This window comes from Ornithorhynchus anatinus, chromosome 2 (assembly GCF_004115215.2).
Source record: "Ornithorhynchus anatinus isolate Pmale09 chromosome 2, mOrnAna1.pri.v4, whole genome shotgun sequence".
NCBI classification, from domain to species: Eukaryota; Metazoa; Chordata; class Mammalia; order Monotremata; family Ornithorhynchidae; genus Ornithorhynchus; species Ornithorhynchus anatinus.
Window position 1 is genome coordinate 35072431 of NC_041729.1, and position 22951 is coordinate 35095381.

At 51.0% G+C, this 22951-nt stretch overlaps 1 protein-coding gene across 1 annotated transcript; it reads right to left on the bottom strand.

The window, feature by feature from the left end:
- Positions 1 to 4015: 4015 nt before the first annotated feature.
- On the bottom strand, positions 4016 to 21041 carry NT5M (5',3'-nucleotidase, mitochondrial). The gene is made up of 5 exons (XM_029054757.2): positions 20766 to 21041; positions 15605 to 15705; positions 9354 to 9414; positions 7761 to 7875; positions 4016 to 7233 (listed from the first exon to the last, which is right to left on the bottom strand). Exons 1-5 carry the CDS (start codon positions 20988 to 20990, stop codon positions 7064 to 7066), a joined length of 672 nt encoding a protein of 223 aa, XP_028910590.1. The 5' UTR covers positions 20991 to 21041; the 3' UTR covers positions 4016 to 7063.
- Positions 21042 to 22951: the final 1910 nt, after the last annotated feature.

Sequence of the window (22951 nt, forward strand, 5' to 3'; positions counted from 1 at the left end):
ATTGTACATTCCAAGCGCTTAGTACAGTGCTCTGCAAATTGTAAGCGCTCAATAAATATGAATGGATGGATGAATGAATGAATGAATATAAACATAAACTGACACATTCCCTGCCCACAACAAGCTTACTGCTTACACTTCCAGAAGCTCAGTGATCCAGCGAGGCTACTGCTCTTTACGGGTTTAGATCCTATCACCATTTCGCCTGAGAATTTTCTTCTCAATGTGAACAGCTGATGAAGGGTGTGTGTATATGTGTGCACTTTCATTTTAGTTAAAAATACCAGCCTGGGAATGGCGAAGGATAAAACTTTCTAGGTGCAGGACTAGTCATGGCAGAGACTCCTTACCTTCTCCCTCTCTGTTCCCAGGGGCCTCTGCCATCGGCCGAAGTCGACATCAGAGGGGCTTCTGAGCCTCAGCAGAGCAGAGGTAGAGGGTGGGTTAGGTGAAATGAATCAATCAATGGAACTTATTGAGCGCTTACTGTGTGGAGAGCACTGTGATGATTGCACCAAGAGACTGATTTACTATCAGTTTATTAGTAATAATTATAAAAATATGTTAAATGCTTACTATGTGCCAGACTGTACTAAGCACTGGGGTAGAGACAAGATAATCACCTCTGTATTGTCCTCTCCCATGTACTTAGTAGAGTGCTCTGCTCATCGTAAGTGCTCAATAAATACCATTAATGATCAGTTTGGGCGTAGTCCCTGACCCACGTGGGACTGACCCACCCAACCTAGTGAGGCAAGAGAACAGGTATTGAATTCACAATTTTACAGATGAGAAAATGGAGGCCCAGAGAAGTTAAGTGACTTGCCTAAGGTCATACAGCAGCTCATTTTACAGATGAGAAAATGGAGGCCCAGAGAAGTTAAGTGACTCGCCTAATGTCATACAGCAGGCAAGTAGTAGAGCTGGGATTAGAGCCCAGATACTCTGACTTCCAGGCCCATGATCTTTCCACTAGGCCAAGCTGCTTTCCACTTTGTCACGTCACCTTAGGTCTCCTGCACAAGTCATTAGGCCAGGCATTTGGGCTAAGAGAGCCAAGCTGCTCAGGGCCCCCTCTAACCACGTGCAGCACCTGAGCTGTTTTCTCCTCTATGCCCATGCCAGCCTCTCGGGGGAGTGAAGTGGTGATCCACGAAAAGGGAGGGGTGGAGGCTGAGAGACAGGCATGGGCGAGGGAAAGCGCAGCAAAGGGGAAGAAATGGAATGGGCCGTTCCCATGGGGTGAAACAGACAGCAGTCAAGTTGGGCTGACTCGCTGCTCTTGATTTTCCTCCAAAGGCCTAATCCATTCTCCTGGAAAGGTAAGAACTGTGCTCCAGCAGACCGGATTGCCACAGGGACCGGTAACAGAAAACTTATACCGGGGTAACTCGAACCGTGACCAGCTGAGTTTGGCATCAGGGTCCAGGGAGATTGGCTCAGCTGGGTGGGAAGAAGGGAGGGGGTCACGAGCAGTCCCGCCCAAGTCGACGCCTCTCCCTTTGGGCCACCCCAAATCCCCAAACGCTAGCCACATCGCAAGGTCCACGTAATGCACAAATGAGTTTATTGTTAACTTTTTCTGGATATTATACTCAGATCCATGCACACATTCATAAATAACAACGGCAGAGCCTTCACCACAAGAGACATGATCATCTCTTCTCCCCCTTTTTCAATACAGCGTGGTGACAGTCTTCCCACCCGCTCCATTCGAGGGAGAAGGTAAATAACCTCTCTTTGGTTAACCAGGTCAGTGCTGTAAGGCAGAGCAGGGCACTACAGTATCCATCCTAGGGATCTCCATCCTGGCAGGGTTCTGGGGCGACCTTTGAAGGCATCCCAGACAAAAAAACCCCAGCCCCACATTTCTTCACATTTTGGGGAGCAGGTAATTAGTGGAAACTAGAGCCCACAAAGTGCTTAGTAATGCCCGTAATGTGTCTCTTGTAAACCAAAGCTTCTGTCCAACTCCAACTGGATGGAGTTTAGTGAATCCAGGAAAGCTCCTTTTGTCCATCCTGACTAGGACCCCGAAATTGACCGGGAATGAACAGTCAGCCCCCATTCCCCTCTCTCTTGATGATTTCACTGCCGACATCAAGGGCAGGCCTGGTGGTGGGTAATCCTCCCATACAGCTGATACCCCCGCCAAGAGCCCAAAGCCTCGGCCTAGAATCCGGGATCCAGGCTAGGGTGGGATATCTCAGGGATGACTGTCCGACTCATCTCTGTTGTCTTCCAGAGGATCCTGCGGGCTGGGCCACCCACAAGGGGACTTGTCTTTCGGGAAGGAATTTCTGCCCTGGTCGGCCACCTGGCCATCGGCAGAGGAGGAACAACCAGCAGTCCCAGACTGAGCCATAAGCCCCAACCAAAGCACACCTAAATCTTCCCCCCTAAATCGGCCCCCTTGGTGTGACAGGAATAAACACCATTAAGCCTCACCCCAGCCAGCATTTAGCAATCAGTACTAAAGTAGGGCCGGAGGACACTGTTGTAAAATGCTATCAATCGGCTCGTTCAAGTCCCCTTCCCCCTTTCCTTTTACCAGTGCTCACTTTCTCTCCTGATGCCAAGGCCTCTGCTCGGTGGTGAGGCCTCCTCTGGGCGGCAAAAGGAAAACCAGGTCCAGGAGCTAGGGGAAACCAAGAGCAGAGTTCCCTCTGCTCGTTCTGCTCTCACCCAGGTTTTCTTGTGTGTTTGAAGCAGCCCAAGATCAAGATTAGGTCTGCCCCAGGCAGGAAAAGCCTGTCTAGCAGATCTACGGCAAATCCAGGCCACCACCCATCCCCTGGGCCTGAAAAGGGCAAAATTGGACCTGGCGTCATCAGTAATTCCAAATTCACTCTGCCCTCCCCAATATTTCACTCATTACAACTGCCATCGGCAGGCCCACCAGTCTCTCTCCACTCGAACGTCTGAAACAGCGAGGCCTAGGGGATAGAGCGCAGACCTGGGAGTCAGAGGACCTGGATTCTAATGCTGGCCCAGCCACTTGGGCAAACCACTTAGCTTCTCTATCCCTTAGTTTCATCATCTTCGAAATGGTGCTAAAATACTTGGGTGTCCCTCCTTCTTAGACTGTGAGCCCCTCGTGGACAGGGACTGTGTCCGATCTGCTCATATTGTACCTACCCCAGGGCTTAGTACAGTGGTTGGCACAAGTAAGCATTTAACAAGTATCGCAATTATTATAGTTGATCTCACAGAACCGTTCTGACTGCAAATTCCTGAATCGATGCTTTTCATTCAGTGGTTTTGAAAGTTCTCTCCTTTTGCTTTTTTTTGTTATAAATGACAGAAAAACCTGGGTCTTTTAGAGATACAAGAGTGGCTTCTTCTCCGAGAGAACGGATGCTCAGGGGAGTCGGAGGATAACGGTGGCACCCCAAGGGCAGCAGAAGTGGCATGGCTTAGTGGCTAGAGCATAGGCCTGGGAATCGAAAGGTCCTGGGTTCCAATCCTGACTCCTCCCCATCTGCTGCTTGACCTTGGGGAAGTCATTTACCTTCTCTGTGCCTTCGTTACCTCATCTGTAAAATGGGGATTAAGACTGTGAGTCCCATGTGGCTCAGGGACTATCTAACCTGATTTAACTTGTATCTACCCCAGTGTTTAGAACAGTGCTTGGCACATAGTAAGTGCTTAACAAGTACTGTAATTATTATTATTATTATTAGCAGAAGGGGGAGGGTTGGTTCTGGAGCCGAGAAGCAAAAGGCCAGCACCTGATAGAGTGTCCTGGCTTTTCTTCCGTCCTTTCAGATCAGGAGAGTAAGGTGGAGACAGGCAGCCTTGAACCATCCCCACTCCTGACAGGCTCTGTTCTAAGCCAGGAAGCTCTCCTTATTCGCCTTTCTCAGGGGTGAAACAGGTGTCCTCGCCTTCATCATGGGCTACTGCCTTTTTTTAGTGTAATTCCTTTTGAATGTTGAACATAGCCTATTACCTGTTCTGGTTGCCTTTTCCCAAAGAGCCTGTCCTCCCCGACTTTAGACCGTGAGCCCCTTGCAGGTCATCATGATCATCAACAGTGTTTATTGAGCACCTACTGTATTCAGAGCATTGCACTAATGCCTGAGAGAGTACAGAAGAATTAAAACACACCATCGCTGCCGTTGCAGGGCTCAGAGGCTAGTGGAGGAGACGGATAAATTCAGGATCCTGTCTTCATTAATGTTCCCGTGTCCCTCCAAGGGCAATGTTTGATAGATGTGTTTAAGGAGTCCAACCCAGCAGCCAGCAGTGGGTGGACACAGGTCAGAGAGTCCAGCAGGCCACTGAGGCCAGGTAATTGAGGGAAGTGCTCTGGAAGATGTTTTCATGCTCAGGACTGAGTGACATTACTGGGGAGGATGAGGTTAAGGGTAGAGGGGCTCGTCTCCCCCATTGGGAAGGTGAGGGCCACCCCAGAGGCCATTCTGGGGTGGCCCGCATATGCTCACCCTGACCCGGAGCATAAACCTCCCCACAGATGGCTCTGAGACCCTGTTAGCTTTTCCAGAGGCTTCCCTCCACTGTTTCGCCCAAGGTGGATGATATCCAGAATAAAGCTTGGGACCCTTTAAACTCTGGATGAATGATTTGGTCCCGAGACCGCCCAAGGCCCAGAAAGGAGTCAGTCCCCTCTGACAGTTCACCCCACCCAGGCCTTGGGCTCTTCCATCTCCAGAGTCCTCTCTGTCGATGTCCTTGGGCCACGGGGCTCCCGAACACACTGCTACGACCCAGAGGTTTCCCTTGCCTTTTCCCCGCCTGTCCTTTCCCTGGAAGGATGGGGCAAGTGGGATGGGAAGCCTCGCAACCAGTTATCACCATAGTCCTGGGGGACACCAGAGCTGTTAGCAGTGCCACAGTGGTGACTCTGGGTTTGAGGGAAGAGAGAGAGGGAGAGGGGAGAGGTCACTTTGGCTCGCTCTGGGGCCAAAGGTTTTTAGAAAGGCATCCTCTCACCCTTCTGTTGCCAGCAGAAGGGCTTTGGAGAGAACCACCCCCAGGTAGGGAGGATGGGAGAAAAGGGGAGAGGAAACCAACTTGACACTTCTGAATCTCAGAGAAGTTTTGGTGAGAGGAGCAGCTTGGTTCTTAAACTCATTCAAGTAACAATCCATTCAGCAGCCACCCCCCTGACGAGGGTAGGAGTGAAACCACAAACGATCCTTCCTGTCTTTCACAAGAGCCTCTGGGGATTCCTCAGGGCGGTACGGCTTTTCCCAAACTTTGGTTGAGTAAGGAGTGTGGCTTCCTGGCTTTTTGAGGCCGGAGCTGACCCTGGGGCTTTGAACAGGATTCTGAGAAGGGATATCAGATGGGGTTGCCAGGGTGGGCTGGGGGAGGGAGCTGGGAGAACTGGAGGCACTTGTGTAGGAGGAGCAGCTGGGCAAAGAAAGGAGTCTTGTCCTCGGGCCTGGGCTCCAGGGAGTGAGGGCAAAGGTCAGGCCACTTGGCCTGGTTAGGGAGTTAGGCCCTAGAATTTACCTGTCCAAGGGCTGGGATTGAGAGCGGAAGGGCTCCTTGTAGCTGCCTCCCTCTGGAGCGTGGGATTCAAGGACATTCCAAAAGGGGATCATTCGGTACAGGAAAAGAGGGAGCCAGGAGCTTGGCCACCCTCTAGCTCAGCCATCTGAAAGGCTTCCTGGAGGCCCAGTGCTCTACTAATACAAAGCAGGTGCTTAGTAAATACTGTTGAGGAGAACTCCAGGATGGTGGAAAGCTCATCCTCTGAGGTCAATGGAACCGGTGTAGGGAACAGAGGGACAGGCGGACAAGGAGGACTGCACAGGGACAACTAAACCCTCACTGGATACTTTGATGAGTCCGGGGCTGACTTGGGCCTTGCAGGGTCCCTAAGAGCCACGCCAGACCACCCTCGGGAAATCGAAGGGCCCAGGTTGAGAGAGCCTCGCAAGCAGTTATCACCATGCTCCTGGGGGGACACCAGAGCTGTTAGTGGTGCCTCAGTGGTGACTCGGGGTTTGAGGGAAGAGAGAGAGGGAGAGGGGAGAGAAGAGGTCACTTACGAGTGAGGGAATGATGAACCTGGATGGACAGGAAGCCCTAGGCTTATTGGGACTTGAGTGGTTTAGCTCCTGCTGGGCCGGCTCAAGGCCCTCTGTACCCCTCCTATGCCATGGGGCCCCCTGCCACTTTCACCTTTCCAACTTTTGGTTGCCACGGTGGAGGGATGGAAGGGAAAGCAGGAAATTCTTGGGGTACTAAGGCTGGAGATCCTCCCGGGGCTCCCAGTGGGGACGTATCTTTTGGAGAAACCCCGAGGAGGGGACGTAGCTTGCTGCCCTAGCACCCCTGATCTGGGGAGGTATCACCATGCCGGCGTCGGGGGCGGTCCCAAAGTCCCCTGAACTTCTGACTGGTCTCCAGCCCCAGTACTTACCAGTCAAAATCTCAAGGAGAATGAGGAAATGGGAATCCCCAGAAAGGGCTGGCAGGTGCTTTCAGTCTTTTTCAGTCCAAGAGGCAGCCAACATTGACATTTCCCAACACCCACCCTGTGAGCAAACCCTGCCCCGGGGGGAGAGGATGAGGCTGCCCTGAGCCCCTGCTACCCCCGACGGGCCGTGGTGGACAGTGCCCAGTGGAGAAGCGAGACAGTGGGGCACAAACTGGATGTTTCAGTGGGACAACAGGTTCACGAGGGGTTGCGATCAATGTGCAGACGAATGGTCCATAACAGGTAAAGGACGGGCGCGATTAGAGATGCTAGGTGGTTCATCACCAACCACGGGACGGCTGTCAAGGAAGGCCCGCCTCCCAAGGTCCCTCCGAGCATCCCGTTGCCGCCGTAGGAGCCGGAATCCTCGGCTGGGCTACGGGTCGGATCCAGTGATAGCGTTGAGTATGTTCTGATGAGGAGATGACGTGCTTGAAGAGGACTGATCCAAGCAGCAGACGCAAAGGAGGGGGTGGTAGCCGGCTACTTACTGAGTATGAGTTCCTTTTCCTCCTAAGGTCCGGGAGAGGCAGAACAGGAGGAGGCAGAAGCGGAGAGGCAGAACGGGGGCACCGCCTCCTCCGTCCGGGGCCACCGGCTGCTGCCCGGTTAGAGAGAATGAGGGAGGGCCCAGCCCCACGAGGCCCGCTTGCTGTCCAGGATGGCCTTCCAGTTGTCTGTCCACGAGCGGAGCCTGCGGACCGGGGGCTGCGGCTGCAGGTGCTTGTTGTGACAGGCGGTGAAGAGAATGTGCTCCCAGATGGGGTTCGGCTCGGCTCCTGGGAGAGGAAGAAAGCAGCCCGGCTTTGGACGGGGTCCCGGGGTTGGGTTTGGGTCTGACGGGGTGGTCCCCGGAAGGCTTTTCTTCCAGGAAGAGTGAGCAGATCTTTCTCCACTCCCCTCAATCACTCAAACCTGGCTCCCCAAACTTCCTGGCCGTTCGCCGGCAGGCTCTCGGGCCCAGAAGGGAATGGCAGAGAGCCACCAACTTCCGGTCCTTGTGACCCCCCCAGTGAGCACTTCTTAAAAGAGTCTCTACATTTTTATTTTGCCTCAGCTCAGGTCCCGCAAGCAGTGAAGTAGGGACACCTCTGATGCGGTCGGCTGGAAGGATATCTGGGATATTGAGCAGGATGGGCGCTGAGGTCTCCTGAAATGCCCAGTCAGATTCAGAGAAAATGGACCAAATGAACATGGTACGGGCCACGCCCACTCGGCTCTCCACGTCAAGCCCTGCCCTCCCCAACCCGGCCACCTCCCGTGCCTCTCTCTCTCTCTCTCTCTCTCTCTAACCGATGCCCTTCACCTGTAATATCTGGCCGATCGTCTATGAGTAGGTCAGCGGAGATCACCGTCTTATCCTGGGTTAGCACGATCTGCTCCAGAAATTCATGGCCAAAATGCTTCTCCACCCAGGCATACTGGAAAATGAGACGGGAGAGAAGAGAGGTGAGCTGGAGAGAGGCTGGGGATGCGATGGGTCAGTCTGAGGGCTGTGCGATTGGCGGAAACGTGGGGGGGGGGGGGGGGGGGGGGGGATGGGGGAGCACCCAAGGAAGCCCAGCTGCTCTACCGACTGCACACCTGGAGTCAGTGGTGCCAGGAGTCCTTGGCCGCGGGAGGGGTTGGGAAACCAGCTTCTCCTGACCCTGGCTCCAACTTCCAAGCCTTAATCCCACCTCTGTCACTTAACTTTTCTGTGCCCCAGTTAACTCGTTTGTAAAATGGGGATTAAGACTGTGAGCCCATTTGGGACATGGACCGTGTCCAACCTGATAATCTTGTATCTACCCCAGTGCTTAGTACAGTGTCTAGCACATAGTAAGCACTTAGTAAATCACACACACACACACAAAGAAAACAAAACAAAAACTTTCTTGCGGTTCCCCAAAAACTAGGGTCAGAGGGAAGCTATCCCAGAGACAGCTGGGCCCCTTGTGAGGGTGACAGAGGCCACAGGAGCAGAAGGGAGGATTAGTACCGATTTCCAAAACCGGCTGGGCGGGATCTCCCAAGATATCAGACCACATTCCTTCAGTAAACACGGAGCACGACGGAAGTGAGCCATCAGCCAGGATATGGTGCTCTTTGGTCTTCCTATGAAAGCCTGGCAAGACCTTCCTGCTGACTGCACCTTCCTTGCCGTGACGCCACCTGACTGCAGATCTCCTTTCGGTCTCCCCTGACTAGAGCACAACACAATCGCGCCGGTATGGAGCGCGGACAGGGCACGCTAACATCTGCGGAGTGCTATGCCATGGCAGCGGAACGACGACTCGAAAGTTGCCTTCGCTGATTAAACAGCTGCCGGGACTTGCCCTAGGGGTGGCTGCATCCCGGGGGTGGGGGAAGGGGGGGTGTCGCACCAGCTGTCTGCCCGGGATACGTGCACATCCCTCGCTGTATGGAAAGCTGAAGTCAGGAGGATAAGCTTTAACCGGAAAGACGTGCGGTCGGAGAAGGGAGCTAATGTATGATACAGGGTGGAGGTAGAAAAATGCACTGGCCAGGAGCAAAGCTTAGACCCTTGAGAAGGGTATCAGGCCTCAAGGACCCACCCCTTAGCCTCTCCCTGCGCTACTTACACTGGCCCCCGCCCAAAGTCTTGCCATGTCTACCTGAGGCTCTCTAAGGATGATGCAGAAATTATGGCTATGCTAGGCTCAACTCTCCTGATTTCTCCAATTTTTTGGGGGGGGGGGGGGAGGAAGGGGGACCAGTGCCTGACATTCCCCAGCACGGTTCCCAGAGTCCCAGGTGGCTCCCATTCACCCCGTTTGGCACAATGTCAGGTACGAATCCCTCCAGTCACTACGGAGCCATGGACCCGATGCAGCCCAGCCCACAAGCCTCAAGCCCCTAGATCCAGTTTCCCCTAGGGTAAGCGTCCCACTTTTACCTTCTCGTACGGGCAGTACTGATACTTTTTGATGGGGCTTGTGCAGATGAACACATCTGTGCTGCGGAAGGGAGAGAAGAAAAGACGTTAATGAGTAATCCTAAGGTCCATGGCGAAGCTCTCCGCTGGACACTTGCTTTCGCCTCGGCCCGGCTTGGACGCGAACCCAAGATACGGAGTAGTATCTTACAGTAGTAATAATATTAATGGTATTTAGTAAGCGCTGAGGTAAATACGCTCCTCAGCGTGATAATAATAATAATGATGGTATTTGTTAAGTGCTTACTATGTGCAAAGCACTGTTCTAAGCGCTGGGGGGATACAAGATGATCAGGTTGTCCCACGTGGGGCGGGCAGTCTTAATCCCTATTTTACAGAGTAGGGAACTGAGGCACGGAGAAGTGAAGTGACTTGTCCAGAGTCACACAGCTGACAAGTGGTGGAGTGGGGATTAGAACCCTCGACCCCTGACTCCCAAGCCCGGGCTCTTTCCACCGAGCCACGCTGCTGTGTCTGCTATAATAATAATGTTGGTATTTGTTACGTGCTTACTATGTGCAGAGCACCGTTCTAAGTGCTGGGGTAGATACAGGGTCATCAGGTTGTCCCACGTGAGGCTTCCAGTCTTCATCCCCATTTTCCAGATGAGGTCACTGAGGCACAGAGAAGTGAAGTGACTTGCCCAGAGTCACCCAGCTGATGAGTGGCGGAGCGGGGATTCGAACCCATGACCTCTGATTCCCAAGCCCGGGCTCTTTCCACTGAGCCACGCTGCTGCGTCTGATATAATAATCATAACAATAATGTTGGTATTTGTTAAGCGCTTACTATGGGCAGAGCACTGTTCTAAGCACTGGGGTAGATACAGGGTAATCAGGTTGTCCCACGTGAGGCTCCCAGTCTTCATCCCCATTTTCCAGATGAGGTCACTGAGGCCCAGAGAAGTGAGTGAAGTGACTTGCCCACAGTCACCCAGCTGACAAGTGGCAGAGCGGGGATTCGAACCCATGACCTCTGACTCCCAAGCCCAGGCTCTTTCCACTGAGCCATGGTGCTTCACGATCTCTCTGCTATGGTCAGAGAGAGCCCCCAGGTCCTCTCTGTGTCCTTTTAGAGCGAGTGGGATTTGACATTTAGCTTCACTCACCCCCTGAATTTGGACCGCAAATCTTATTAAAAATGAATTTCCATTTTACCTTCTCCGGTGGTACAACAGCGCCACCGTGTGGCCCCAGGCGAACATTACACACATCCGCCCCACGTTCGAGTCCTACCATCTTTTTCTATATTTGCCCTGCATGAGAAGCAGTGGGGCTCAGTGGCAAGAGCCCGGGCTTGGGAGTCACAGGTCATGGGTTCGAATCCCCGCTCTGCCTCTTTTGTGACTGTGGGCAAGTCACTTCACTTCTCTGGGCCTCAGTGACCTCATCTGGAAAATGGAGATGAAGACTGGGAGCCTCATGTGGGACAACCTGATGACCCTGTATCTACCCCAGCGCTTAGAACAGTGCTCTGCACATAGTAAGCGCTTAACAAATACCAACATTACTATTATTAACATTACCTTCATCCGCAACCAAGGACCCATTTACAGGGTGACTGCATCCCTCAGGCAGACCCAGGCCACTTGTTCTTCTTTTCCATCTGTCTCGGAAAAGTTCACCCTATTGTATGTGCAGAAATTCATTCATTCAATAGTATTTATTGAGCGCTTACTATGTGCAGAGCACTGTACTAAGCGCTTGGAATGGACAAATCGGTAACAGAGATAGTCCCTGCCCTTTGACGGGCTTACAGTCTAGTTGGGGGAGATAATAATGATAATAATAATGATGGTATTTGTTAAGCACTTACCATGTGCCAGGAAATGTTCTAAGCGATGGGGGAGATACAAGGTAATCAGCCTGTCCCACGCGGGGCTCACAGTCTTAATCCCCATTTTGCACAAATCGCTTCATTATTATTATCATTATTAGAAGCAAGGAGATCCAGTGAGGAGGCTGATGCAGTAGTTGAAATGGGACATGACAGCTTAGTAGCAGTTTAGATGGAGAGGAAGGAGTGGATTCCAGAGATATTGAGATAGGACTAGCAGGAGGGAGAGAGATGTTTAAACACCTTAAAACCAATGGTCAGGAATTTCACCTTAAAACCAATGGTCAGGAATTTCTGTTTTATGTGGAGAGGAATGGGTAGCTAATTTGAGTGTTTTGAAGAGTGGAGAGAGGTGTGCAGAAAGACATTTCAGAAAAACGATGCAGGCGGCGGAGACTAGGGTGTGGACTGGACAGGCTAGAGGCAGGGAGGTCAGTGAGGAGGCTGGGGCAGTAGTCAAGCCCATATAGGTCAAGTTCCTGGACCCTCCTGGTGGTCGTTGGGATGGAGAGGAAGGGAAGCAGCCTGGAAACGTGGAGGAAGAAACAACGGATTAAGCGACAGGCCAAATATGGGACGTGAAAGTGAGGGAAGAGTGGAGGATAATGCTACGGTTGTGGCAGAAACAGGAAGGATGGTGGTGGTGTCAACCGTGCTGGGAAGGTTAAGCGAAAAAGGATTTGGGAAGGAAGATGAGGAATTCACTTCTGGACATGTCGAGCCGCAGAGTAACCCCAGGGTTGAAACCTGCAAATCATTTCCTGCTCTCAGATCTCTCTTCCTCCTCTCTCTCCCCCCCGCTCCAGTCTATTCTTCACTCCACTGCCCGGCTCATCTTCCTGCAGAAACGCTGTGGACATGTCACTCCCCTTCTTAAAAACCTCCAGTGGTTGCCTGTCGACCTCCGAGCAAAACAAAAATTCTCACTCTAGGCTTCAAGGCTCTCCATCACCTCGCCCCCTCCTACCTCTCCTCCCTTCTCTCTTTCCACTGCCCACCCCGCAAGCTCCGCTCCTCTGCCGCCCACCTCCTCACCGTCCCTCGTCCTTGCCTATCCCGCCGTTGACCCCCCAGGCCACGCCCTCCCACGGTCCCGGAACGCCCTCCAAACTAATTCTCTTCCCCTCTTCAAAACCCTACTTAAAGCTCACCTCCTCCAAGAGGCCTTCCCAGGTTGAGCTCCCCTTCTCCCTCTACTCCCTCCACCCCCTCCTTCACCTCTGCAGCTAAACCCTCTTTCCCCCCCATTTCTCTCTGCTCCTCCCCCTCTCCCTTCCCCTCCCCTCAGCACTGTACTCATCCGCTCAACTGTATATATCTTCATTACCCTATTTATTTTGTTAATGAGATGTACATCGCCTTGATTCTATTTATTTGCTATTGTTTTAATGAGATGTTCATTTCCTCGATTCTATTTATTGCTATTGTTCTTGTCTGTCCGTCTCCCCCGACTAGACTGTAAGCCCGTCAAAGGGCAGGGACTATCTCTATCTGTTACCGATTTGTCCATTCCAAGCGCTTAGTACAGTGCTCTGCACATAGTAAGCGCTCAATAAATACTATTGAATGAATGAATACAAGGTAATCAGCCTGTCCCACGCGGGGCTCACAGTCTTAATCCCCATTTTGCACATGAGGGAACTGAGGCACAGAGAAGTGAAGTGACTTGCCCAAAGTCACACAGCTGCTAAGTGGGATTATAACCCACATCCTCTGACTCTCGAACCCGAGCTCTTTCCACTAAACCACGCCCTTCTCGCCTCTTCTAGCCTCTCCCCTCTCCAGTCCACACTTCACTCTGGTGCCCAGATCATTTCTCTTAAAAGATAAAATAAAATAAAAAATAAAATATTTCTCTGCACTTGTCCCCATTCCTCAAAGCCTCCACCAAACAGCAACACCAGGTCAAACAGAAACTCCTCCCCATCAACTTTAAGGCCCTCAATCATCTCTCTCCCTCCCCCCCGCCATCCTTCCTCTTCTTCTACTATAGCCCGGCCCTCACACTCTGCTCCTCTAATACCAACCTACTCATGCTGCTTCGCTCTCATCTCTCTAGTCCACTGACCCCTTGCTCGTGCACACCCTCCCCCTTCATCTCTTCACCTCCCCATTTTCAAAGCCCAAGTAAAAATCACACCTCCTCCATGAAGCCTTCCCTGACTAGTGCCTCACTTCCCCACCCCATTTTTCCCTCCCATCTGCATCACCTATGCACCTGAATCCCTTTAAGTACTTATCCCCCTCCTACAACATTTATGTACACAGCTTCAACCCCAAGCACATATGTACCTAGCTATAAAATTATATATTGTCCATTATTTATTTATAGTAATGCCTGCCTCTCCCTATAGACTGAAAGATCCTGTGGGCAGGGAATCCGTTTGCCAACTCTGTTGCCGTGTGCTCTCCCAAGCGCTAAGTACAGTGTTCTGCACATAGTAAGCACTCAATAAATACTACTGATGATGAACCTTATCAGAGAAGAAGCGTGGCCAGAGAAGCAGCGTGGCTCAGTGGAAAGAGCTCGGACTTGGGAGCTGTGTGACTGTGGGCAAGTCACTTCACTTCTCTGTGCCTCAGTGACCTCATCTGTAAAATGGGGATGAAGACTGTGAGCCTCATGTGGGACAACCTGATGACCCTGTATCTACCCCGGCGCTTAGAACAGTGCTCTGCACATAGTAAGCGCTTAACAAATACCAACATTATTATTTTCCTGCTCAGTCTGGGGACCACCCCTGGAATGGGACTTACTCCACCCAGTCAGGCTGAATTTCCATGAAGTGCGAATGCAGCGTTTGGATCAGGAGGTAAAGCCTCTTATCATCCAGGCCTGGATGGTTTCAGAAGTGAAAGCTTCTACTCCGCACCAGGGGTTCCCGCTACCTACTCCTAGCAACCCCCCTAGGTCAGCACGGTACGGGACACGGTGATGTGGAATCACGTGACAAGGCGACTTGGGGAAGGCCACGGAAAGCAGGGTCCTTTAGAGCAACGGCTCAGTGGTGGCCATACTCACTACTCCAGGAACTAAGATCGCCTTCGGAGGTTCCAGAGTCCCAAAGACCGAGTGATCAGGAGGCTGAAGGTGCAGCTTCTCGAAACTGGGCTATTTCCTATCCCCAACTGGCCCCTTCACCCCACCCCCACCCTATTTTCTCTCCACCCCACAGAAGCCCCTCATTCCAGTCTGCTCCTGCCACAATTCAGTCCTTTTACCGCTAACAGTCCATCTCATAATTGATGGCATGGTGTGCATGTATTTGGGGGCGGCCAGTTAGTTTCACAATCGTGGGTCAATCGATGGTATTTATTGAGTGCTTACTGTGTGCAGAGCACTGTACTGAGTGCTTTGGTCTTCCCTCATCCCGGCCCCACAGCACTTGTGTACATATCTGTAATTTATTTATTTGTATTGATGGGTCTGTCCCCACTCTAGACTGTAAATTCACTGTGGACATGGAATGTGTCTGCTTATTGTTGCATTGTACTTTCCCAAGTGCTTAGCACAGTTCTCTGCACACAGTAAGGGCTCAATAAATACGATCGAATGCATGAATACAGTACCATGCTTGAGAGAAGCAGCATGGTGTAATGGGTAGAGCACGGGCCTGGGAGTCAGGAGGTCATGGGTTCTAATCCACCCCTTGCCTGGTATGTGACCTTAGGCAAGTCACTTCACATCTCTGTGCCTCAGTTCCCTCATCTGTAAAGTGAGGATGAAGACTGTGAGCCCCAAATGGGACAGAGACTGTGTCCAACCTGATTTATTTGTATTTACTCCAGTGCTTATACAGTGCCTGGCACATAGTAAGCGCTTAACCAATACCACGATTATTATTATTACCATAGAGGTGATAGAAATGATCCCTGAGGGTCAGTGCAGGGCAAACCTATTGGGAGGACCAGTCAGGAGGTGAAGTTCAGCTAGCAACCATTGGCTGGCAGGGGCAGAGACGCAGCGTGTTCTCCGAGCGCCCTCCAGGACCCAGCCGCCTGTAGCCCAACAGCCCGGGCTGCCAGGTCACCCGGCAAAGGGGCATCTTTTACACGAGTCACTTAATGAGATCTAGAGAATCAGGCGCATACGCACAAGTTGGACCTAGGAAGCAAAGGACATTGGTACGGAGGAAGCACTGAGAGGGAATTTCCTAGAAGAAATGACTATTAAGGGGAGTTTTAAAGAAGGCAGGTTTGGTGCTAGAAGCAGAGGAGGGATTGTTCCCTAGGGGAGCAGGAAAGGGAACAGGGAGGGAAGGCAGATGGCAGGGCACCCAGAGGGCCCTGACGAGCAAGGTGGGAGAACAGGGCCACGGAACAACAAAGGGAACCAGGAGACAGGCAGCTGCCACAGGCTACGACGGCAAACTTACTTTTCCAAGTTGGCCATTTCCTTCACGGCTTCCACGGCCCCTGGAAGTGGGTCGAGGTCCATGAAGAAATTCTTTGATTCCCATATGCTGATGGCTTTCTCCTGGTAGGGAGAGACGAGCAGGTTACTTAACAGGGTCCAGAGTCCCTCTCGTCCTTTTCCCGTCCTGCCGCCTCTGTGAAAAAGAGCCTAGGCTTCAGCTGGCATTTGGCAAGAAGCTCTAAGAATAGCTCCGGGGCACAACAGGTGGGCAGCCTCCCCTGGCGTTTCTAGCCTTGGTGTCTGGCCGACTTTTAAACTGATTTCCGGGCCCCTGCTCCGGAATGGGATTTCACTCTCGCAAGCATCCAAAAATTTACTGGCCCAAGGAAGTGGAATGTGGGCAGAGTGATGAGCACCAGATCAGGAGTCTCGTGACTCCTCGAGGCTGTCCTGACCCCAATCCTCAGGCGCTGAGGCTTGGCTCAGTTTCCCAGTCAGCAAAATGGAACGCTATGAGGACAGATTAACAGTCTGAAGGTGCGACACAGCAGTCAAGCACTGTAACGTTATGCTCAGTTCTGCCACGTCACATGATTTCACTCCACGTTCTGGCTTGAATGCCACTGGGGAATTTGAGAACGTTCTTCTGACAAGACAAGCCCATTTGGATGGACCGTGCTGCAGCATTGGAAGGAAGAGTTGTGCATTTGTACGTGGCATCGGACGACCAGCAGCACAGTGGGAGTGGGATTCTGTGAGACCTTGTTGCAGGGGAACTGAGTGCATCATTCTTAGGAAAGAGAATATTCCTTTTTGGGACTTAGCTAAACACCAGCTTCATGACTTCTCGTGCGTTTCGGAGTTCAGGTGAGCCCAGGAAGGTAGCACAACACACCCACGTCTCTCAGGGGCAGCCAGAGAAAAGGGAACAGGCTGGGAAAAATACTCCAGCTCAACAGGCACCGCCAAGCCCCGGGCTGGCCAAAGATACCAGCAGGACATGACTGGCCCATGGCAGTGCTGCTGCCAGTCCTCTTGAGGGTAGGGCGTAGAGTCTCCAAGGGAAAACCCCCCCAGTCTAGACCAGAGCTTCCTGCAGAAGCAGCAGGGGCCCTAGGTTGGCACTGCCTCTGGAGCCACTGCAGAACTTTACCAAGGCGGGGGGGAGGCGAAGATCTGAACTTGCTGGGCAGACCACTCTGGCCCAGAGCGGCAGCTCCCGGGTCTCAAGGTAGGTTTCATCTGGGCTAGAGTAGGTTCGAGGGGTGGGAGGTGTCATCGGCAAAGAGCTACGGGCCCAACTCACCCTACTTCAGTGGGTGTGGTTTGTCACCTGCAGCAACATTGACACTCCAGGGATTGCTTTACGTGAGAGCTCCAGGGAACTAATGCTGACACCATGTCCCCGCTCCGAATAAGCTTCGATGAGGATTGCCAGTTTGTTTATTATCAGAGTTAATGTTTTAGTCGGGAGGGCGGGCAGTTCAGTCACTGGGAAGAATTGCCTGACTCTCTGAGGTTAGATGGATAGCATTTCTAAGATAGGCTAGCACAAAGCTCCTCTGAGTTTAATTCCCTAGCTCCCCAATCAAGGCAGAGCCATGAGCTTGGCTCTTCCATCCCAAGACTTCAGTAGAGCGCTCTGCTGTGGTGACAAGCCTGCATCTCACACTTCAGGAGGCAGGTGGGGAGTTGGCGGGGTAGGTGGAGGGATGAGGGAGTGAGAGGGAGAGAGAGAACCCATCACTCACTTTACGAACAGCTGCCTGGGTAGCGTGGAATCCCTGAGGTCAGAGATTGCTCTGAGGGTCCTCAAAGGCAGAGCTTCTCATTTTCAGAAGCACCTAAACCCACTCTGCTTTGGGAAGATAACAGGCCCTTCCTTATCCTGTCAGAGAGGAATAGAAACTCTGCTCGCTGGGGGCTGGGTTGCACAAACTTGGGGACCGAGGACCTCAAAGTAACTGAAGTCAGAAAGGAGGAAGAAGGCTGACCAGAGGCAAAGCCTAGCATTTCCTTGGGATGGAGACCGATTAGCAACAAAAGAACCCACTAGTGTCCATAATTTAGCTCTCTTCACATCAAGATATAGTCTTCTTGTTTAAAAAGGCCGCCCTAGTGGTGTGGAGATGCCCGGTGATGAAGTGGAGGGAACCTGCCCTTAATCCAGACACGGCAGTCACCGTCTGAGGACAGAGGTCCACTGTTCAGATTAAGTATCTGGCAGCTGCTGCAAGAACATGGGTATCGGATTTTATTTCCCAGATATACAATAGAATCATCTTGAGATTTAACATATCTCATTACAGCTCCCGGTGCTAAGTTCTCCTCCAAGTTCTAATCCAGGGCTGTGCGACTTTGGTTTAAGTCTCTTTATCTGTCCCTACCTTCGTGTTCCTAACTATAAAAGGAACCATTCTATAACCTCTCAATGAGATGGTGGTAGACATCACGATATCACCCTTGCGGGGAACTTGAGGAATGTAAAGTTTTCTAAATAAGAATTACACTGGATGGTATACAGGTGATGGCATTCACACACTAAAACAACAATGCGTAATACATTTTCATTCAGAATCGGTAACACGAATGGTTGACAACTATAAATGTTTGGGTTTTTCGTTAGTTTTAATAACAGTAAGAGGCCAGGACGGGGGCTTTTAGGAGAGGTTCCAATATCAATCTTCAGGTGTCCCCTAGAATAGCTCTGGATTAAAATAATATTCCTGGGAGCCCTTTAACCCCTCTGACAACAACAATCATGTCAGTATTCAAAGCGGTCAGTAATTAATGATAAAATATGGAAACATCCTTTGAGGAGACAATAGGGTCCAAACAGCTGAGTTGAAAGAAGGGGCCATATCTTCAGGATAATAAATCAAGAATATTCTCAGCAAGTCCCCCAAATCTTTTACACCCCAGTGCTTCAAGCCTATAAATTCACCACTTCGTAAGAGATGCTTTTCTTAACTTAAAAGCGGGGGAAGGGGGATCTTAGAGTTAGTGTTTAAAATTAGAATCCGGTTTTTCCATCACATTTTTGTGTTTATTCTTGTGTTGCCCCTTGCATGGCCCACGAGACTGTATCATAATCTCTACCCACCCCTGACTCCACGGGGAGACTGAGGCACAGTGAGAAACGTTGTGGGGAAGGAAGAGGTGCAGAGGCGAGCCCTCAGAGAACTTACTGGTAACTGTAATTGAGTAGAAAGACTACTACATAGACAAACTGGATCCAAAGTTAGTTTAAATAAAAGTTCTTTTTTACTTAACATATTTGATTTGGTTATTTCAAACAGTTGTGCACCCAATTGTATTCTCTTCTCTTTTTTCCCCCATTCAAAGTTGCCTTGGTACCAATTACGATAGGTCCCACAGTTAGCCTTCCACTCTGTATCTCTTACTTTTATGCTGCTCACCCCCATGGCTTAACCACAAACCCCTTTCCCCCACACCCCGGTTTCCTCTTCCCCTTCTACATTTCACCCTAGCAGAAGCAGCGTGGCCAAGTGGCCTGAGCAGAGGCCTGGGAGTTGGAAGGACCTCACTGTGGGCAGGGAATATGTCAGTTTGTTGTTGTAATAATAACAATAATCACCGTGGTACTTGGTAAGCCTTTACTATGCCCCAGGGACTGTACTAAGCGCTGGGATGGATACAAGCAAATCGGGTTGGACGTAGTCCCTGCCCCATGTAGGGCTCACAGTTTCGATCCCCTTTACAGAAGAGGTAACTGAAGCACAAAAAAAGTGAAGTAATAATAATGTTGGTATTTGTTAAGCGCTTACTATGTGCCGAACACTGTTCTAAGCGCTGGGGTAGACATAGGGGAATCAGGTTGTCCCACGTGGGGCTCACAGTCTTAATCCCCGTTTTACAGATGAGGGAACTGAGGCACAGAGAAGTTAAGTGACTTGCCCACAGTCACACAGCCGACAAGTGGCAGAGCTGGGATTCGAACTCATGAGCCCTGACTCCAAAGCCCATGCTCTTTCCACTGAGCCACGTGAAGTATCTTGCCCAAGGTCACACAGCACACAAATGGCAGAGCTAGGATGAAAATCCAAGACCTCTCAGACCTGTGCTCTATTGTAATAATAATAATGATGATGAAGATATCTGTTAAGCGCTTACTAGGTGCCAAGCACTGTTTTAAGCGCTGGGGCAGATACAAAGTCATCAGACTGTCCCCTGTGGGGCTCACAGACTTAATCTCCACTTTCCAGATGAGGTAACTGAGGCCCAGAGAAGTCAGAAGCAGCGTGGCTCAGTGGAAAGAGCCCAGGCTTGGGAGTTAGAGGTCATAGGTTCTAATTCCGGCTCCACCACCTGTCAGCTGTGTGACTGTGGGCAAGTCACTTAACTTCTCTGTGCCTCGGTTACCTCATCTGTAAAATGGGGATTAAGACTGTAAGCCTCACGTGGGACAACCTGATTAGCCTGTATCTACCCCAGTGCTTAGAACTGTGCTCAACACATAGTAAGCACTTAAATACCAACATCATTATTATTACTTGCCCAAAGTCACACAGCTGACAAGCGGCTCAGCCGGCATTTAATAATAATAATGTTGATATTTGCTAAACGCTTACTATGTGCCAAGCACTTTTCTAAGCGCTGGGGGTAGATAGATGGTAATGAAGTTGTCCCATGTGCGGCTCACACTCTTGATCCCCATTTGACAGATGAGGTCACTGAGGCACAGAGAAGAATAATAATGGTGGTATTTGTTAAGCGCTTACTATGTGCCCAGCACTGTTCTAAGCGCTGGGGGGATACAAGGTGCTCAGGTTGGCCCACTTGGGGCTCACAGTTCATCCCCATTTTACAGAGGAGGGAACTGAGGCCCAGTGAAGTGACTTGCCCACAGTCCCCCAGCTGCCCAGCGGCTGCGTGGGGATTGGAACCCATGACCTCTGACTCCCAAGCCCGGGCTCTTGCCACTGAGCCACGCTGCCTCTCTAAGTAAGGCCTCACCGAGCCCATCGTCGGGCAGGGACGGTCCCTACGGGTTGCCCAACTGTCCCAGCGGCGGGTCCGGCGGCCAGCGCCTAGTGAGCGCTCAACAGAGACGGTTGGGTGGATAAACGGCCGAACGCCATTCAAAATAGAAAGGCAAAGCGGAGCCCAAACCCCGGGCCGAGAGGGGGGGGGAGGAGGGAGGGCGGGCGGGGACTCACGCTAAGGTCGGGCCTGAGGCGCCCATACTGCTCCGACACCCAGAAGCCTCTGCGGTCTTCGAGGGGGACGAAGGGGTTGTCGGGATAGCGGGCCCTGAACTTCCTCAGGAAGCCCCCCTCGAAGTCGGCCAGCACGCCGTCCATGTCGAGCAGCACCCGCAGGGGCCGGGGCCCGGACGGCCGCAGCCTCCGCGGCAGGCCCGCCAACCTGCTCGACGGGATCATGGCCGCCCCGGGAAAGCGGCCCGCTCCCCCTCCCTTCGCCGGCCCAAGGACGGGCCGGGCCGGGCCGGGCCCGGCTCCGCCGCGGCGGCCTTAAAGCGGTACGAGCCCCCGCTTCAGGCTGGACGGGGCTCGGGGAGGAGCGGGGTGCTGCCGCTTTAAGAAGGCGCCGCCTCCTCCCCGCGCGAGCGCGCGCCCCCGCCAGAAGTGGGCGCGAGCCCTCCGGCCGCGGACAGGGACGGCTTTAGTCATTCATTCATCCGGCCTTTCTATATGTGCATCTTTCTTTATTTCACTGCAGATACTCGCTTGGCGTTTTACCTCTAGGCCGTAAGCTCCTTGTCTCTAGACTGTCATTCATCCTTTATTTATTTTTTTTACTGCAGGTACTCTTTTGCGTTTTACCTCTAGGCTGTAAGCTCCTTGCCTCTAGACCGGCATTCATCCTGTATTTATTTCTTTATTTTACTGCAGGCACTCTTTTGCCTTTCACCTCTAGGCCTTAAGCTCCCTGTCTCTAGACTGTCATTCATCCTTTATTTATTTCTTTATTTTACTGCAGGTACCCTTTTGCGTTTTACCTCTAGGCTAGAAGCTCCTTGTCTCTAGACCGTCATTCATTCATTCATTCATTTATTTCACTGCAGATACTCTCTTGGCGTTTTACCTCTAGGCCGTAAGCTCCTTGTCTCTAGACTGTCATTCATCCTTTATTTATTTTTTTTACTGCAGGTACTCTTTTGCGTTTTACCTCTAGGCTGTAAGCTCCTTGCCTCTAGACCGGCATTCATCCTGTATTTATTTCTTTATTTTACTGCAGGCACTCTTTTGCCTTTCACCTCTAGGCCTTAAGCTCCCTGTCTCTAGACTGTCATTCATCCTTTATTTATTTCTTTATTTTACTGCAGGTACCCTTTTGCGTTTTACCTCTAGGCTAGAAGCTCCTTGTCTCTAGACCGTCATTCATTCATTCATTCATTCATTTATTTCACTGCAGATACTCTCTTGGCGTTTTACCTCTAGGCCGTAAGCTCCTTGTCTCTAGACTGTCATTCATCCTTTATTTATTTTTTTTACTGCAGGTACTCTTTTGCGTTTTACCTCTAGGCTGTAAGCTCCTTGCCTCTAGACCGGCATTCATCCTGTATTTATTTCTTTATTTTACTGCAGGCACTCTTTTGCCTTTCACCTCTAGGCCTTAAGCTCCCTGTCTCTAGACTGTCATTCATCCTTTATTTATTTCTTTATTTTACTGCAGGTACCCTTTTGCGTTTTACCTCTAGGCTAGAAGCTCCTTGTCTCTAGACCGTCATTCATTCATTCATTCATTTATTTCACTGCAGATACTCTCTTGGCGTTTTACCTCTAGGCCGTAAGCTCCTTGTCTCTAGACTGTCATTCATCCTGTATTTATTTATTTTACTGCAGGAACTCTTTTGCCTTTCACCTCTAGGCCATAAGCTCCTTGTCTCTAGACTGTCATTCATCCTTTATTTATTTATTTTACTGCAGGTACTCTTTTGTGTTTTACCTCTAGGCCATAAGCTCCTTGTCTCTGGACCGTCATTCATTCTTTATTTTACTGTAGGTACTCTTTTGGCGTTTCACCTCTAGACTGTCATTCATTTATTCATTCATTTATTTATTTATTTCACTGCAGATACTCTCTTGGTGTTTTACCTCTAGGCCATAAGCTCCTTGTCTCTAGACTGTCATTCATCCTTTATTTATATTACTGCAGGTACTCTTTTGTGTTTTACCTCTAGGCCGTAAGCTCCTTGTCTCTAGACCGTCATTCTTTATTTTACTCTAGGTACTCTTTTGGCGTTTCACCTCTAGACTGTCATTCATTTATTCATTCATTTATTTATTTCACTGCAGATACTCTCTTGGCGTTTTACCTCTAGGCCATAAGCTCCTTGTCTCTAGACTGTCATTCATCCTTTATTTCTTTATTTTCTGCA